At 33.9% G+C, this 19,049-nt stretch overlaps 1 protein-coding gene across 4 annotated transcripts in view; it reads left to right on the top strand.

Annotated features, from left to right (window-relative positions):
• Window positions 1-12,257, top strand: part of LOC136039288 (DNA helicase MCM9-like) — a 200,039-nt gene extending 187,782 nt beyond the window's left edge. For all 4 annotated transcript variants that reach the window (XM_065722890.1, XM_065722892.1, XM_065722893.1 and 1 more), the window contains one exon: window positions 10,095-12,257. In XM_065722890.1, the coding sequence (XP_065578962.1) occupies window positions 10,095-11,944 (1,850 nt within the window). In that variant the 3' untranslated portion in view covers window positions 11,945-12,257. The remainder of the gene's footprint in view (window positions 1-10,094) is intronic.
• The last annotated feature ends 6,792 nt before the right edge of the window (window positions 12,258-19,049 follow it).

Raw genomic sequence — 19,049 nt, 5'->3', positions numbered from 1 at the left:
TCTCTAGGAGTTTAGATGCCAGGAAATGTATTCGAATATTTCTGTAACTAAATTAAATAAAGGTTGCCACCTTCGTTTTATAGATGTCTTACCTTTGTAGTTTTAAGAGAAGAAGCAAAGCGGAATTAATTAAGCTTAATAAAACTTAATGAATTAAGCTGAATTAATGCTAAATCAAATTAATTAATCCAAATTAAGCTAAACTTAAATTAAACCTTTGAAAACCCATCAAGAAATTGCTTATAAAAGGGTTTTGTTGCATATTTACGGGTCGGTCAAAAGTTTTGGGGTGAGGGGGATAATCCTGTAACCTTCCCCCCTGGACGCGGTATTGAAAGAGTTTCACCTAAAAATTAGCTGTTTTCAAAAGTAATCGTGGATAGATCACAACTAGTCAAACTAAGATTTTAAAGTATACCAAATAATTAAATTCATCCCGCTTAACGGCTTAGAAAAAATGGCTATTGCCACTTTTGGAAGGAAGATCATTCCTGTAGGTTGGCTATTAAGCCATAAGCCGGCAGTTCCAGTGTTGCCGATAACCTGATATTGGATAAATAATTTACAGAATTATTGGAAATAGCAGTAATCCTCTATTAAATTTTCAGCATTGGAGATTTACTGTCGTACGACACTAGTAATGTCGTGGGAGAATGCCTGTTATGACTGTCCATTTTTTTGTTATCTTCCATGAATAACGTGAAAATGTTCTTCGAAACGTTTTCTCTGGTATTTAGAACGTGAGTTAAGGTGTCTTTTCCTTTCTTCATTTCTTTTGATAAAGGAACTATTCAATCCATGATAAAGACAATTATATGTTAAGATATGGACTACGAAAACTAGAAACGCGTTCTGCGACACTTTTCACCAAACCTATCTTTATAACTCACCCTGATTCACAAATATATTTAAGTGACTGGTCTAGTAAATTTCCCCGTCTCTCAAATGGTTCCCGCGTAGAATTTCCTGTTTCTTCCAAAATGAGTTACTTTTACCCTGGGACGACTAAGTTAAACGAGATAGTCAAAAGCAAGGATATCTATAGAAACGTTCCCTATTGGGAGTGATGTAGAGAATAAATGCTAAAAGATTTTCAAGACAGTTGTTGTTTTTGGAAATTTAGAAATTTCGCAATTTCATCTATTTTCTAGGGAAGCGCTACATCCTTCCTTTTCCCTGTACATGCCCTAAGAAGTAGCTCTTGACACGTGCAGAGAAAAATTGCTAATTTTTCTAAAATCCAAAATACAATACAAAGTGTGTTACTTGTTCAAGAATCGCTTAAAAACAATTGGATATGTGTAGATAAGATCGAATGAAATAAAAATACATATCCTCTCTCTTTTTCAAAAAACTGCTAGAAAAAGAATTCTTTCTCTGGAGCAACTATTTTATCAGGAAAAAATTATTTAGTAATAATTTTTGCCTTCCTGTCTACTATCTTTTGGCCAAAATCCAACAAATTTCCCAGAAGTTCTTAAAGTCTGGAAAGTCCTTAATAGAGATGAAAACAATAGAATAAACTCAATTGTAAACTGCAAAATATCTACTCGTCAAGAACATCTCAGCCTCATAGCCTTCTCCTCTTCTTATGTTGATGGTGCCCCTCTTGAACCTTTTTTCGGGGAATGAACCAAGATGATCTAGTCTTGTGTGAATTTGAGGGAAAATACAAAGAATCATTGCCCTAACCAGTAAACAAGAAAGTGCTAATGTAAGTCGCATACCGAATTTCGTCTGTTCATTTTCATGGAGGATATGTGCAGAGTCCAGTGTAAAGCTAGATCGCCCAAAACTCGAAATTATTTAGCTATAGCTAAATTAACTATATGTGTAACAAGTAACAACTTATTAACTATGTAACAATGTAACAACTTATTAACTATATGTGTAACAAGCAACATTGCCAAAGTGGTACGATTGTTCCGCTTTTCAGCCCTATTCTGAGATCTGGTACAATGCGGTATATTTGTAATTTTTTGGTATACTTCAAACTTTCTGGTACATATTGGTTTTATGTTCTCGTTTCTGACTTGGTGTTCAAGTTCTAGTTTATCAAGTATTTGATTCCTGCTATGCCAAATTTTTAATCTGCTCTTCGTATAGTGCAAATTAATCTCTTATGGTACAATTTTAGTCATAAAATTGGTACTATACACAGATATTGAAATCTGTTTACGATAATGTATTCAAATCTTGACTTCTTTTTAAACTCGGTACTTGTCAGTTAGACGAAACACACTCAAGAATTACCACGTTGAAACTAGATTTTCTTGTTTTCAACGGTAATAATTGTTCAGAACCACTATACTGCGGTGGTTTTAGTAATCCCCGTGTTAAATCGTTTCGTTGGCTTGGCATAACAGTTTGCGATTCTATGAATGCTCTCCGGTCTCGTGCTGTTAAAGATATTAGGATAAACTGAGGCTCGGTTACTCTAAGATTGTGATTAAATAAAAAAAACAAGTTTTTTCAACTGAAAGTAAGGAGCGACATTAACACTTAAAACGAACAGAAATTACTTCGTATATGAAAGGGGCTGCTTCCTCATCAGCGACCCGCTCTTTACGCTAAAGTTTGACTCTTTCTCTCAACTCTTCTTTTTAAAACAGTAAAAAACTTTAGCGTAAAGAGCGCGGCGTTGATGAGGAAGCAGCCCCTTTCATATACGCAGTAATTTCTGTTCGTTTTCAGTTTTAATGTCGCTCCTTACTTTCAGTTGAAAAAACTTGTTTTTTTTATTTAATTTCTGAACGTTTTTGAATCAATGCATGTTTTGATTTTGGCTCTCCGCAGAGAAATAATTATGACGAAATTTGCATTTTTTTTTGGGGGGGGGGCTAAATGGCTTTCTCATAATTTTGATTGAATGATTTTGAGAAAAAAGAGCGGGGGAGGAAGCCTAGTTGCCCTCCAATTTTTTTGTTAATAAAAAAGGCAACTAGAACTTTTAATTTTTTACGAATCTTTTTATTAGTAAAAGATATACGTAACTTATAAACTACCTTACGTAAAGAATTTTTTATTCTCATGTTTTTATCACACATATGAGAGGGTTCGCCCCCTCGTCAGTACCTCTCTCTTTACACTAAATCTTAAATTTTGGCCCAATTCATTAAGAATGACCCCTGAATCACAAAAGCCGTAGAATAAATAGTTGACATTACTAAAAATACTTTAGCGTAAAGAGCGAGGTATTAGGAGGAGGTGAGCCCCTCATATGTGTAATAATTTCCGTTCGTTTTAAGTTTTAATGCTGCTCCTTACTTCCAGCTGAAAAAACCTTTTTCATATTTATTTTTTCATTGTTTTTTTTTTTTAATAATGCTAGTAAATCCTGCGCTCCCTTCATGGAAATTTTCTTCCCCCATGACAAATTCCTCGATGGAAAGTTCCCCCAGTATATCCCCCTCTTTTCAACCCCTCCCCCCAACCAAAAAATCCTCCTGAAAACACCTGTACACTTCCCAATAACCATTACTATATGTAAGCACTGGTCATAGTTTGTAACTTGTAGCCCCTCCCACGGGGACTGGAGGAGTAAGTCGTCCCCAAAGACATAGTTATAAGGTTTTTCGACTATGCTGAATAAAATGGCTATCTCAGAATTTTGATCCGTTGACTTTGGGAAAATAATTAGCGTGGGAGGGGGCCTAGGTGCCCTCCAATTTTTTTGGTCACTTAAAAAGGGCACTAGAACTTTTCATATCCGTTAGAATGAGCCCTCTCGCAACATTCTAGGACAACTGGGTCGATACGATCACCCCTGGGAAAAAAAAACAACAAAAAACAAACAAATAAACACGCATCCGTGATCTGCCTTCTGGCAAAAAATACAAAATTCCACATTTTTGTAGATAGGAGCTTGAAACTTTTACAGCAGGGTTCTCTGATACGCTGAATCTGATGGTGTAATTTTCGTTAAGATTCTATGACTTTTAGGGGGTGTTTCCCCCTATTTTCTAAAATCACACAAATTTTCTCAGGCTCGTAACTTTTGGTGCGTAAGACTAAACTTGATGAAACTTATATATTTAAAATCAGCATTAAAATGCGATTCTTTTGATGTAGCTATTGGTATCAAAATTCCATTTTTTAGAGTTTTGGTTTCTATTGAGCCGGGTCGCTCCTTACTACAGTTCGTTACCACGAACTGTTTGACAAATCGTGGACACTATACGAGAAGAGCGCTAACTCGGCTTTACTCAAATTTTTGTGATCATTCTGTACTCTTCTGTACTGGTATTCGGCCACTTCTGTTGACCGGTGATCTAAAACGTATTTGTGTAAACTATTACCGGTAGTGTAAATTTATATATCTGCTCATTCTTACCGGAATACAAAACTGATTAAAAAGTATTATGCGACAGATATTACTGGTGTTTTCAAAAAATTATGTGCCAAACTAGCTATTGAAGCACCTTATAGGCTTGGGTGTTTTCATCGCCTTATCCATCTTTTATCTGTATGTGATTAACTTTGTTTCTTGTTGTTCTTTTACTGTGTCTTTTGTATTTACTCCATCTAACCTCTGTTTTGTAAAGTGGGTGATAAATAAATTATTAAAGTAAAACAGTTCAAAATAGGGATGAAACCTTTTTATTTCCAGTGAACAGATATAAAATTTAGCTGGATATTTCGAACAGTTTATTAGGTGTAAATTTTGTTTGGTTTTATTCATGTCTTTTAGTTTTACTGCTGATGAAGAACGCTGTATATGTGTTCGAAATATCCAGTTAAATTTTATATTTGTTCACTGTCAATAAAAAGGTTTCATCCTTATTTTGAACTGTTTTACTTTCGTCATCGAAAGGCAGTGTGGTCTTCGAAGTTATCTAAATAAATTATTATTATTGTTATCGAAATCTGTTTACGATACTTTATTCAAATCTTGACTTCTTTTTAAACTCGGTACTTGTTAATTAAACGAAACACACTCAAGAATTACGCTTAGGCTAGATCTCAGAAAATTGGTTTCATAGCCACAAATAACGCTTGAAACAAAATGTAATTCCCTTTAAATACGCTGGGATTTTTTTTTTGGGGGGGGGGAACAGTAATAAATAATAACACATTTTATTTGATAATCAAACAGTTCGTGGTAACGAACTGTAAGGAGCGACCCGGCTCAATAGTAACTGAAACTCTAAAAAACGGAATTTTGATACCAATAGATACATCAAAAGAATTATATTTTTATGCTGATTTCAAATTTATAAGTTTCATGTTTATCAAGTTTATTTCAAGTTTAATCTTACCCATCAAAAGTTAGGAGGCTGAGAAAATTTGCCTTATTTTCGAGAAAAGGGGAAAACACCCCCTAAAAGTCATAGAATCTTAATGAAAATCACACCATCAGATCCAACGTATCAGAGAAATATATTTTTTTGCCAGAAGAAAGGTCACGGATGCGTATTTATTTATTTTTGTGTTGTTTCTTTTTCCCAGGGGTGATCGTATCGACCCAATGGTCCTAGAATATCGCGAGAGGCTCATTCGAGCGGAAATGAAAAGCTCTAGTGTCCTTTTTAAGTGACCAAAAATTGGAGGGCAACTAGTCCCCCCCCACGCTTATTTTTCCCAAAGTCACCTGGTCAAAGTTTTGCACAAAGTTTTGTTCAGTATAGTCGAAAAATCTAATAACTATATCTTTGAGAATGACTTAATCCCCCAGAGTCCCCAGGTGAAGGGCTGCAAGTTATGAACTTTGCCCATTGTTTACATATAATATTGGTTATTGGGAAGTATACAGACGTTTTCAGGTAGGATTTCTTATGGTGAGGGGAGGTTGGGAAGGGGGTTACGTGGGAGGGTCTTTCCATAGAGGAATTTTTCCTGGGGGAAGAGAATTGTCCATAAAGGGGGTACCGGATTTCCCAGCTTTATTGAAAACACGATCAGAAATTAAATTTAAAAAAAAGTTTTCAACTGAAAGCAAGGAGTAACATTAAAACTTAATGGAACAAACATTATTACGTTTATGAGGGGGTTCGCCCCATCGTCAATACCTCGTTCTTTACGCTAAAGTTTTTTTTAGTACTTTCAAAAAAGCTATTTATTCTAATTAAACGACCTTTGTGATTCAGGGGGTAATTCTCAAAGAATTGGAACAAATTACAAACTTTATCGTAAAGTGTGACGATGGGGGCGAACCCTCTCATATACGTAATAATTTCTGTTCGTTTGAAGTTTTAATATTTCTCCTTACTTTCAGTTGAAAAACTGGTTTTTGTAAATTTAACTCGAATAAGAAGTGACCGTAACTTCCGAATAATTTCGGACAAAAATTTTACGGTTTGACTGTGTGCGATCTCCATAATAAAAAAAAAAATACTCGCTTGCTTTTAAGTTTAGCGCATTAAAAAGAAAAGAAGTCTACGCTCTCTTACGAGCATCTTATAACATATTGCCTCTGATTTCAAAAGCTCTTCAAGAAATAATCGCTTCAGTTAACCGTTGTATAACATCATCAAATTGTTTTCAGTTGCGGATTAGCTGGGTGTTATGGATATTTATTAACTAAATAAAAATAAATAAAACAATATAAAAATTACTTGACTAGAAACGGAAATACTTCCTTAGAAACAAGACTCCTCGTGACTTTCCGTTCAAAGAACAGATTTTCTTTAATTTGTTTGTGGAAATTTCCAATAGAATTTGTCTAATTTGACTCCTCCTTCAGTTTTTTAATCTTTTGTAAAACTTTTGGTTGCCTGGCTTCTTCAACTGTTCAGACTATGTCAAAGTCTGTGACATTCTCAATATCTTTGGCGTCAAGCTAAAGCTTATGGCGTCAAGCTAATGAAGTTGGAAATAGATGGGACATAGATTATAACTTTTCTGTCACAGTTTGATTTCCTTTGAAATCAAGAAGAAATTTCTTAGAAAAATCGGAATTTTCATGGCTTCAGACTTGAAGAAAAAATGCCCTCGATTTTTTCCATGAATAGTAACAAGACTTACACATAACATTATTCAAGATCCATTTTAAGCCTAAAGGCCATTAGCCATTAAGATAGGGAAATATAAGTTAGGGTTCCTTTTTCGCCTTTTCTGTCCATTAAAAAAAATCTGAACTATTTCGGCTGGGAAATCTGAAATTATAACGTCACAAACGAGTTTTACGGAGAAAGGGCACACGAGAGAAATCAAAACAAAATTTAATTTTGGGAACTAAAGATTAAAAATTTCGGGAAATAAAACTAAAACAACAAGAAAGTCATCAGCGGCTATAAGATTTATGGGAATTATAGCTTCAAAGACATCAGTCGCCAATAGATAATTTTACCGATCGGTCGGTAAAATTCAGCGTTTATACACAGAACGCAGTTAGTGAAAAAATAATTAGTGATTGCATTTTGGATTTATGAAGCTATTGGGAAAACACTGATTTGTGATTATTCCTAATTTAAGTCTAATTTTAGTCCTAATTTAAGCAGATCAAGGAATTTAAGCAGATTAATTTAAGCATATGTTTATCTACATAAAATAAGTATACACTTTTTTTTTTCTTTTTTTTTGCAGAGTAAACTCTGAAAATACTAAAGCTAGAAACTTGAAGGTTTTCCATAATCCTTTTAAAACAGTATATAAAATGTAAGCTGTGAAGACCCGAAAAATATATACTATAAACTGGAAACCCATCTGAAAATGTGAATGCATATAGGAAGGCCAATAGGAGGGCCGAAGGTCTGAGTCTCTTATTCGTGAGGGCCGAACTCCTGAATGCAGCATGTGGAGCAACGCAATTATATATTTCTCACTTCGAAGTTTGAACTTCGCTCTATGCCTTCATCATAAAAATGAATTTTTTATTAATTAGCTGCAAAAGTAATTTTTTTATTATTACAATTACTATTGACATGGGTTGTTAATTTTCACTTAATAGATTATCATCTTCACTCAGTTTAAAATTCAGTAATTTAATAATCTTTCGTCAAAATAATCTTTTGATGAGTAAATTGAAAATTTGGGAATTTTATGTTTAGAATCGTTATAAAAAGTAGATCCAGGTGATGTATTCATAATTAAATTAGAACCTCATATTTTTAAAAGTTCAGTTTCTTTCAGTTTCATTACGTACAGTTGACAACCTTCATCTTTTTTTTCGGGGTATTTTCAAACATGATAGAGGCTGTCCTCCCTCCTTCCTCTCAATCCATTTTTTTTTATATTAATTGTCTTTTGAATTTTCGAATATAGTATAGTAATACCTCAGAAACGATAAAGATCCTTTAGACACTGCAAACCTAAAATTTTTTTGGTGTGGTGGAGGGGGGAGGGGCTTCAGTGTTAAAAATAAATTTAAGCGTCATCATTTTCACCCAACAGCACCCATTTTGGAGGCTTGGACCAAAATATTTGTCAGGATGAAGGGAGGTTTCGAATATAAAATCTTTCTCTTCCTATTTATTCCATATTTCTCTGAAGGACCTCTGACTGGATCTTCTACAAATTAAGTCGTCTAAAGATGCGCAGAACCTCCACCCTAATAGTTGATGCGTAGCTATACAGCACTGAACATAATCAATGAAGCCTCAAATGAATTACCTCAGTCAACTGAAGTGCAGGATAATTATGTTTTTCTATATTGCAGTCTCTTTGCATGGACTGCAAGCATATTGACAAGTGCGCTACTATGCAGTGTCATGACCGCTGAGGTCCGGAGGCTGTATAAATAGGCTTTCGATAGCTTTAAATCGAATTGCTGGCTCAGAATCTTTACTCAAAAGCCTTTTAGCCTTCTTCACGCCAAAAATGTTGTTTTCTACCTCTGGTTAGAACAGAAAATCACTTCGTTGGGGCACAGTCTCTTTTGTCGCTTAAAAGTTTTGAAAGTTTAAGGGTACTTAAACTTTCAACACTCCTTTAGATGGGTCTCTTTTCGACATTCTATGACCATTGAAATGGTACGATAGTCCCTGAAAAAAAAAAGTGTTCTCACTTTCTCGGAAAAATGTGGAATTTTGTTTTTGTTTATACAAAACTTCAGGGACAGGTTTCTGGGACATGTTGAATACTGTGGCGTAATTTTAATTGAGGTCAAACGCCATTTATGGGTATGTTTTCTCTCTTTCTAAAATTATGTACGTTTTCTGAGGCTCTTTACTTTTGAAGGGTGATTCTAAAATAAATAATAAATTGTATAAATCTGGTATCACAATGAAATACCAATTCTTTTGATTTACGTATTCTTATCAAAATCCTTTTTTTAGAGTTCCGGTTAATATTAGCACAATTTGGTGTTTACTGAAAAACTTTTTGAACACCCAAAATCTTGGATTTTTGTAGTTAGGGACTTGAATGCAGTTAGGGACTTGCAAGTTTTTTCAGATTCCTCAAAAATCTGATTTTTTGGTGATATAACCAAAACATTTTATCGGTAACTTTAAGTCCAATGAATTTTATATATTTTGTAACCGTAAAATGGATATTTTTTATTTAATTATTCTTTCAAAATTTCGTTTTTTAGCTTTTGGTGAGCAGTGACACATGTTACCCTTCACTTAGGAGTTATTTGCCATCAACTGTTTGATCAAAAACAGAGAATAAAAAAAATACCAATATATCCATAAATGTCTAGTTTTATTACAATAATAAAAGCAAATCTAGAAATACATGATCATTTATCTGAATAAAAATCTAGTTGGGCATTATACATATATTAGTGCAATGTGACCTTGGGATTATTCATCTTTTTTTTTTTTTGTTTTTTTTTCATTCTTCCTCTTTCATTGGAAAAAATGTGAACTTTTCCGGCCGAATAATCGTAAAAAGATGTTGAAGATTGTGAAAGCTACAAAAAAAACAAACAGATGTTCTTCAGTATAAAGTTCGGTCTAATTTATTGCAAGATTTTACAACTTTCAATTCACGTCTTTCGATTGTGCTTCAATTTTTCAAGAAATATAAAGTTTTACCATCAGTGATTTTCAATTTGTCTCAAGATGTTAAGCTTGTTTAACTTTTTTATGTATCCGAGAAAAATGAGAAATAGTGAGAGAGGGAGGAATAGTTGAGGAAAAAATAATAAGCAAAATTATTGCGATGGATTAGTCTTTTACATATATTCATATATACTTCTTATTTTATAGGAAGCCTCAAAGAAAGCAAGCCTACCCATTTCGAAACAAAAAGTCCTGAAAAATTATCAGAATCATTAATTCACATAAGTACTGAGAAGACTTCTGAATTTACTGAGGAAAATAAATTGGATGACGCGGAAAATCGTTTCCAATCCATAGCCGGATCGAGTATTAGAACAGGGAATAATATTAATGACTCTGTCAAAAGTACGGACGGAGAAAGCGACTCTAGTCATAAAAAGCCCCTCCCCGAGAAAGTATTTCCATCTCCGAGAGACTATATTAATGTCGTGACTGATTTGAGTTTGATAGACGAAAGCTCTTTAAATATAATTAAAAATACTAGAAACAAATCTACTGAAGATAGTCTTTCCAAAGAAAAAAAGGGTATATCTAAACTAAAGCGTTTTGTCAGGAGTGATGATGATAGTGATGACTGTGATAGTGCTTCCAGTTCTCCATTACTGGAAGATGTTAGACATTCAACTGATTACCCAAATAAATCAGAGAGTATATACCCAGTTGTAAATAAAGCTGCATCTGATATCTCTGTAAAACCTAAATCTCCAGTATGTGGCAAGACAAATGAAATAGCAGATAATAAAAAAGGGGAATCAGTGATGAACCAGAATCCTGATCTTAAAGAAAAGATTACGATCTGCCATCAAGGGAAAAGTAAACTTATCCCTGGACCAGCTGGTAGTCCATTAGTACGTCGTGGCCCACCTCCTCTTGCCAGTAAGCTTAGTTTCATATCAAAACTGCGAAGCAGAAATTCTAATGACTCTCAGCTTATGAGTGTTAGTAATATTAGCTGCAATAGATCTGTTCTAGTTAGAGATCAGCGCCCTCAGTTGCAAACGGTACATACGGCTGCTATTCTTTCTAAGAAGCTTTCAACAGAGAAGTCCGTGGATGTAGGGGATACTGCTCGAAATTCAGTTGAATTTCAACCTGATAAAGCTCATTCAACAAGTGGTACTAAAAGTACTGTCAACCACACCAGCTTTTACGTATCTGGTAAGGACATGACTGGTAATTCTACCCTTACAAATTCTACCAATATAAATCCTTATCGACCAAGTAGTTCGACTATTTTGGAAAGTGCACCTAAAGTTCCAGTATCTGTAACGAATCACAGTGATGCCAGTCCCAGTAAAGACAACCAGAAATCCAGTGCAGCTAGTAGATCTTCTCATAGTAATCAATCAATCCTGAAAAGATCATTTAAATTTCCTAAAAATATTCGACCCTCCTCTAACGACCCTCCTCCTCCTCTAACCTCTTCTATTGGAGTATTCGACCACTCCTTAAGTCGTAGCGTATACAATGAGTGCAAATCTAGTGACGATAGAGATATACCCGAGGACAGCTCTGTTGACACCACGAATTTTGGGATGAAAGGTTCCAACTCTCCCACGTTATATTTAGGTGCTACTAGAGACACTTGCGAAACACGTAATTTTTCTTCTACAGCCAGTAGTGTTAAGACGGATGGACGAGAAAGTGAACCATTTTTGGTCAGTTTTTTGAAGAGAAATATGACCAATAATCTCGAACCTAACAATTCAAATCAGGAGTCTTTAGTGCCAGTAGATAGTGCTGTTTCAAAACTCAAACCTCTCTTTCAGTTCAAAAAGAGGTTTCTTAGAGATAAACCAAATAGTGGCGGGGATATTTCTTTAGTCAGGCAGATAGAGAGTTATAAATCAAGTTCCTTTTCAAGTACAGTAAAAGAGGAAACGAACAATACAAATTCTTCAGATCTCTCAGAATATGCAAACCTGTTACCAAAAAATTCTCAACCGCTTGATTCGGACTCTGATTTTGAATCATTCCTAAATGATTTAGATTTCTGAAGGGCCTACATATTTCTCTTTCTTTTGGTGCATTTTCAGTAAGTTTTCAAAAATTTAATGCAGTCAAGACGCAAAGGTAAGGAGGTGTAAAGACTGGCTGATTGATATTTTGAAGAAAACTGGAGGCATAGGACATAGCGGAGGAGGGTTAAGGGTATCCATATTCCTGAATAAGATGTTTCTCTCTGTGTTTTCCTATGCCTATTTTATTTCTGAATAATAAAATAAATGTGTTGCTATTAAACACTGACTTTTTTTTAAGTACTGTGGTATTATTAAACAAATGTGTTGCTATTAAATGTGTTACTATTAAGCGTTGTTTTACTTTTACGCCAGAATTCAAATAGGTCTAGTCAGAATTAGAAATAGCTGTAATTAAGTCAGGATTCAAATAGCTGCTGTTGCATTTTTTTTGTTGTGTTTAATACAAGTCTATAAGCTCACAATATCTGCAGAATTGAAGCTATGCATCAAAATTTAGAATCATATAGTCTTTCGAAATCTAATTAGCATAATAGAATAACTAGAGTTATTCTAGTAACTATAGCCGTTAGAATAATTAGACGTTGCTTATTCGTTCCCAGCTCTGAATGTTTTTGAGATTCGAGGTAACAACCTCTTTTACCATTACTTTTTGCTTACGAGTTTTACTTCATAGTCCCAAATTTGAGTTTTGGTGTTTAAAATAGTTATTTGCGTTTATCACCGACTTTTGAAACTAAATCTGTTTATTTTTTTTGTACATCAGCGGAGCTGCGTGCAAGAAAGCTATGGTTCAAAAGAGCCCTATGTATGTTGTTATTCGCAGAAAGGCTTTATATTTTTGTTTCGAGTCAAACAGATATGCGCATTACACAAATTTGGTGAAAATGGTGTTTGTCACTACAAGTGGGTCTGTAGTATTTAGTGTTCAAAATGCACCGACTTGGTTTACAAAATTTGGAGTAGTTTCGGAATATAAACAAAAGATAACATTGTCAAAATAAGGTTTTAAAAAATGTGTAAGACAGTAAATCGATTCTTGATACATCTGAATTTCAAGATGTTTCTCTCCAATGTGATTTCTGATTTCTAGTCAGAAATCGATTTTTTCTGCTGAAAACCGAACAAAAAACGCTACAAACAAAAGTTTGGGTACTGTCTGCTTCCTTAACTGTTAAAATCTAAAACCTGCTGTATCATTGACACTTTACTAAAAATTAATTATATAATTTTTTTTATCACATTTTTTCTAGTCAGTGAGGTAAATTCTTTGGGGGGGGGGAGACGTAGGAAATATTCCCGGATGCTTTTTTTATCAATATTTTCTATGTTTTCCAAGTAGTTCATCTGTTTTTTTTTTTTTTTGTTTTTTTTTGTTTTTTTTTTCACAACGTAGCCTACTGTTAAGCTTAATAATGTGATATCAAGGACAAATCTTGTACAAAAGAGATATCGAACTTGACGGTTATTTCTTATTGTTATAGGTTTTTTCTTATTTTTTTATATCTATTTACTTTGTCAAGAGTCTTACCATTTCCTTATTCGAGTTTTTGGTTCTAATAAATAAACTTCCCTTTTATGTTGGGGTTGACCATTCTCACTAAGTGGCACAAGCCCTGTATCAAATTTGTGACGGCACAGCTCAGAGCTTGCACAGTAAAATATATCACAACGCAAGAATATAATCTTGCTCTATTATTGCCTTGTGTTTGCGCGTTAACATCAAGATTGTGTTATTTAGATTATTTGTCTAATTGTTTGAATTAGTTGGGGTATTGAATAATTATTGATAATGGAAGCTTCAGAGAAAAGTTTGGTAAGGTTAGTGTAAGATCAACTTGGACTGTACCATAGAAAGCTCTCTGATTAGCACTATACAAATAAACCAATTCTTGGGGGTTCTTGGGGCAATTCTTTGGGGGTTAATCTGTGATTTTGTTTCGCCAGGGAATTCAGCAGAAGTATGACTGGTAAGACCAATGCCGAATTCAGTTTATATAATATAATATTTGTCATATAATATAATCTTCATATAATAATCATGAAATATCTTGAAATCTTTAAAATAGTAAAATTTAAACATTTATTATAAATAGTTGTATTATTAAGGATTATTATATTTATTATTTGTTTATATATTTATTATTTACTATGTTTATAATTTATTAATTTACTATTTTTAATTATTAAAAAACGATAATCTGTAAAATCTGTATATAATAATCAATGCAATCTTTATATAAAAATATTTAAATATATTATAAAAAATATAATCTATACATATTGATTTGTAAAGTATAATCTTCAGCTTGCTCCTGGCTGCATTTTTTTTCACGTAATTAACGAGCAATCTTTTTTTCTGTTCACTTCTTTTTTGGCCTTTTACTCCAGAGCAATCATTGAAGCACATATCAGAATATTTTACTCGTTTTGATCAAGCATTATGCAAACTTAGGAAACGTTATCAAACATTAAAACAACGAAAATTTAACAAAAGAGACAGAATTAGGAATATATGCGAATCTCCAGTATTTCCAACATATTTGATGCACAGTCTGGATATGACATCAATAAGTGTAGTTTTTCGTGAAAAAGTGCGTTTAACTTTAGTAATACAAGATATTTAAGTGATATCCAAGATGTCATAAGATAGTCTCTTTTATGTTGCAGTCCCCGCTAGCATTGGGAAAATTGGAAATATTAGAGCTACCCAAGCTGAAATGGGTGTTTCTTCGATTTTTTGACGGGGGGAGGAGAGAGGAAAACCTCCAGTCAAGGGTTTTGACTATGATGATTCCTATGGTATAATTTTTAGGCCTTTGTTTTTGAGGGTTTTAATCTCTTTTTTGAAAATTCTATAATTTGGTTTCATTATTTCTTTTTAGATTAACTTGAATATTAGTTACCGTTCCTGAATTACTGTCTAATGTCGTCCTTTTATGTTTACAAGTTTATTCAAGTATGCTTTTTCAGTTTTCAGCTACTATGGGCTGGGATGACTCTCAAACAATTCGTGGTAACAAACTGTAAGTAAGGAATGAAGCAGCTCAGTAGTAACCGAAACTCTACAAAACGGAATTTTTATACCCATCAAATTTTATACCCTTTTGATGATTTTAAATGTAAAAGTTATATCAAGTTTAGTTTTATCCATCAAAATTTACCAAAGTTTGCCTTATTTTTGAAAAAAAAGGGGGAACCCCTAAAAGTCATAGAACCCTAATGAAAACCACAACTTCAGATTCAGTGTATCTGAGAACCCTACTGTAGAGTTTTTTTTCCTCTACAGTAGGAAAAAACACAAAGTACGATCCAGGAATCGTGCTATTTGTATAATATGCAAAAATTATTATATAAAGATTCTATTGATTATTATATGAAGATTTTACAGATTATTATTTTATAATAATTACAAAGAGACAGAATTAGAATCAAAAGAGACAGAATTAGGGATATATGCTACATCTCCAATATTTCCAACATATTTTATGTATAGCCTGGATATGACATCAATAAGTGTAGTTTTAAAGTGAAAAGAGTGTTTAAATTTGGAAATACAAGATATTTAAGTGATATCCAAGATGTCCTAAGATAATCTTTGATGTTGCAGTCCTCTCTAGCGTTGGGAAAATTGGAAACCAATCCATTTCCATCCATTTATAAACAAAAAATATCCCAAAGAGCTCAATGGCCCGTTATTTGGGAAAAAAAAAACAACAAAACAAAACATAAATAACTATTAATTACATTCACACTTAAAATATATTTAGAGTCTACTCACCAATCCTCACCCGAGTACAACCGGTCTCCGCACCACCTACTTACAAAAAATAAATAAAAATAAAAAAATATATATATCGAGGATCCAACACTCACACCACCCAAATCTAAATAAATAAATTCAATCTAAATAATTAAATAAATAAATTAAATCTTGATAACTAAACAATATAAATAACTGATCAATATTATAATTTAATTTATTTTTTTTTTATTAAAAAATTCTTCAACCGTTTCTTGAAGGATCCTATGGTACAGGACCGTCGAATCCCAACAGGAATGGAATTCCAGGCACGTCCGACAGCAACTATCAGACCAAAGTCCGAGCGCACTGCAGGGGTGGATGGCACTAGCACATCATCCTTGTTTCTAGTTTCATAAGGACTGACATTTCGAACAATTTCAAAAAGCCCGGAAAAACTTGATGGAAGGTCTCCACGGAAATACTGAAACGCAATGAAAGAGAGGTGTAATGTATGAATATCTTTAATCTTCAGAAGTTCAACAGAAATATGGGTGGTAGACTGAAGAACTTTTGCTGCTTTCAGTTGGAGATTATGTAAAGGTGTAAGTACTGATGGAAATATTGACATCCACACGGACGAGCAGTAGCATAAATAAGGGTAAATAAGAGAGAAATATAATAGACGAAGGATAGAGAAAGGAAAGACTCGCTTCAGCTTTCGAATAATTCCAAGGCCTCGAGAAACCTTTAATCTCATTGACTCAGTATGCCGTTTGAAAGATAGATTTTCATCCAGAAGTATCCCAAGGAATCGAATAAACCGGTCAGCTGGGCGGGATATGGATCCCTTAGATGTTTTAAGCTCTATCACTGTAGGGCAGCTTTTGCCTATGCGGGAGAATATAAGAAAAAACGATTTTTTTACATTCAAAGCTAACAAATTTGCATCAAACCAACGATATATATTTTCTGCCATCAATTGTAGCTTGAGGATAAGAGATGATTCATCAGGTGCTGCAGCCCCCAGGGTGGTGTCGTCGGCGAATGCAAAGAGTTCTTCATGTTGACCAGGCGTATCCAAGGCTTCAACCACAGCATCTCCTTTCTGGCACAAATGACAACAGAAATCATTAACATTAGTGCTACCTAAGCTAAAATGAGTTTTTCTTTGATTTTTGTGACAGGATTAGGGGGCAAACCTCCAGTTAAGGAGTTTGACTACGGTGATTCCAATGGTATACTTTTTACGTCCGTCCGCCTTCTTTTTGATAGTTTTAATCTCTTTTTTGAAAATGCTAAAATTTGGTTTCATTATTTCTTTTTAGATTAGCTTGAATATTAGTTACCATTCCTGAATTAGTGTCAAATGTCGTTATTTTATGTTTACAAATTTATTCAAATATGCTATTTCAGTTACTATGGGCTGAGATGCCTCTTTCAAATAATTCGTAGTAACAAACTTTAAGAAAGGAATGAACCGGCTCAATAGTAACCTCAACTCTGTGAAAAGGAATTTTTATACCGATAGATACATCGAAAAAATCGGATGTTTATGCTGATTTCAAATATATAAGCTTCATCAAGTTTAGTCATACCCATCAGAAGTTACGAGCCTGAGAAAATTTATCTTATTTTCGAAAAAAGGATCCCTAAAAGTGATAGAACCTTAATGAAAATCACAACATCAGATTCACGGTGTCAGAGAACCCCGATGTAGAGGTTTCAAGCTCCTATCTTTAAAAATGTGGATTTTTTTGCCAGAAGAAAGAACACTGATGCGTGGGGTGATTGTATCGACCCAGTAGTCCTAGAATATCACGTTTGGGCTCATTTGAACGAAAATTAAAAGTTCTAGCGCCCATTTTAAATGACCAAAAATTTTGGAGGGCAACTGTCCCCCCCACGCTCATTTTTTCTCAATGTCGCCCGATCAAAATTTTGAGATAGCCATTATGTCAAGCATAATCAAAAAATCTAATAACTATGTTTTTGAGGATGACACAATCCCCCAGACTCCCCGGGGGATAGGGCTGAAAGCTATGGACTTTGCCCATTGTTTACATACAGTATGGGTTATTGGGAAGTATACAGAGGTTTTCAAGGGGGATCTTTTCTCGGGGTAGGGGCTGCGTGGGAGGATCTTGCCATGGAGGAATTTTTCATGGGGTATGAGAATTTCCCATGAAAGGGTGCCAGATTTCCCTGCATTATTTAAAAACGAATAGAATTTAAACAAAAAAAAATTTTGTACTGAAAGTAAGAGGTAACATCAAAACTTAAAACGAGCACAAATTATTAAGCATACGAGGGTTCTCCCCCTTGCAATACCACGCTCTTTACCTAAAGTTTTTTAGTACTTTCAAAAGAGCTATTTATTCTGATTAAACAGCCTTTGTTATTCGGGGGTCATTCTTAAAGAATTGGAACAAAATTAGGAATTTAGCGTAAAGAGCGACGCATTGACCAGGGGAAGAACCCCCTCATATACATAATAATTTCTTTTCTTTTCAAGTTTTAATGTTGCTCCTTACTTTCAGTCGAAAAAACTTGTTTTTGTTTTTAATACTAGGTTTGAGCTAATGCTGGAACCATGTTAAGATATCAATTTTCAAAATGTCACGAAAAGAAAAAAAAGGAGAAAGAAGTAGGTGCTGAAAACGACAGATGTGTCTTGGAAATTCCAATCGACAGAGACGCAAAAAGTAATCGGACTTCTACTATGAAAAATGTGTCCAAGATGTAACAGTATGTCAATTCCTTTGAAGGAAAGGCCATAATTGATATTCATTGTTTTGTGTGTGTACCCTATATTGATTTATGTATCTGCAATAAGGAGCGTGCACAGAAATAAAGTATATACGGGAAGAACAAACAGCTATTTTCTATGGAAAATTAGAGTGTTTTTTACATTCTATTATAGTGTCTTATGCAATTTATTATGCTCATTAAGTCACATGAAGATTGAACGTTTAAGAAAAATTTTTTATTCAAGACAAATCAGTTAGCAGTTATTCTTTTCTTATGTTTCACAAAAAGCTCAAAAATTGATATAAAAAGGGTGTCAGGTCTCTAGCTGATAAGCGACACGTCACGAAGACTGAATAAAATGAAGTTTAAAAATTTTCATGAAATGAATGAAAATAAATCCAATGATTGCAAGTTTGATTGCATTTGATTCGATTGCACATCTAAAATATTTCGTTCTTTGAAATATGTCTTCTATAATATCTTGAAGTATTTGTTCTTGAATATTTCGTTTTATCAAACAGTTCGTGGTAACGAACTGTAGTAAGGAGCGACCCGGCTCAATAGTAACCAAAACTCTAAAAAATGGAATTTTGATACCAATAGCTGCATCAAAAGAATCGCATTTTAATG

Source organism: Artemia franciscana, chromosome 19 (assembly GCF_032884065.1).
Source record: "Artemia franciscana chromosome 19, ASM3288406v1, whole genome shotgun sequence".
In the NCBI taxonomy this organism is placed as follows: Eukaryota; Metazoa; Arthropoda; class Branchiopoda; order Anostraca; family Artemiidae; genus Artemia; species Artemia franciscana.
Note: the sequence above shows the minus strand (reverse complement) of the source record. Positions and strands in the feature narration are given on the sequence as shown.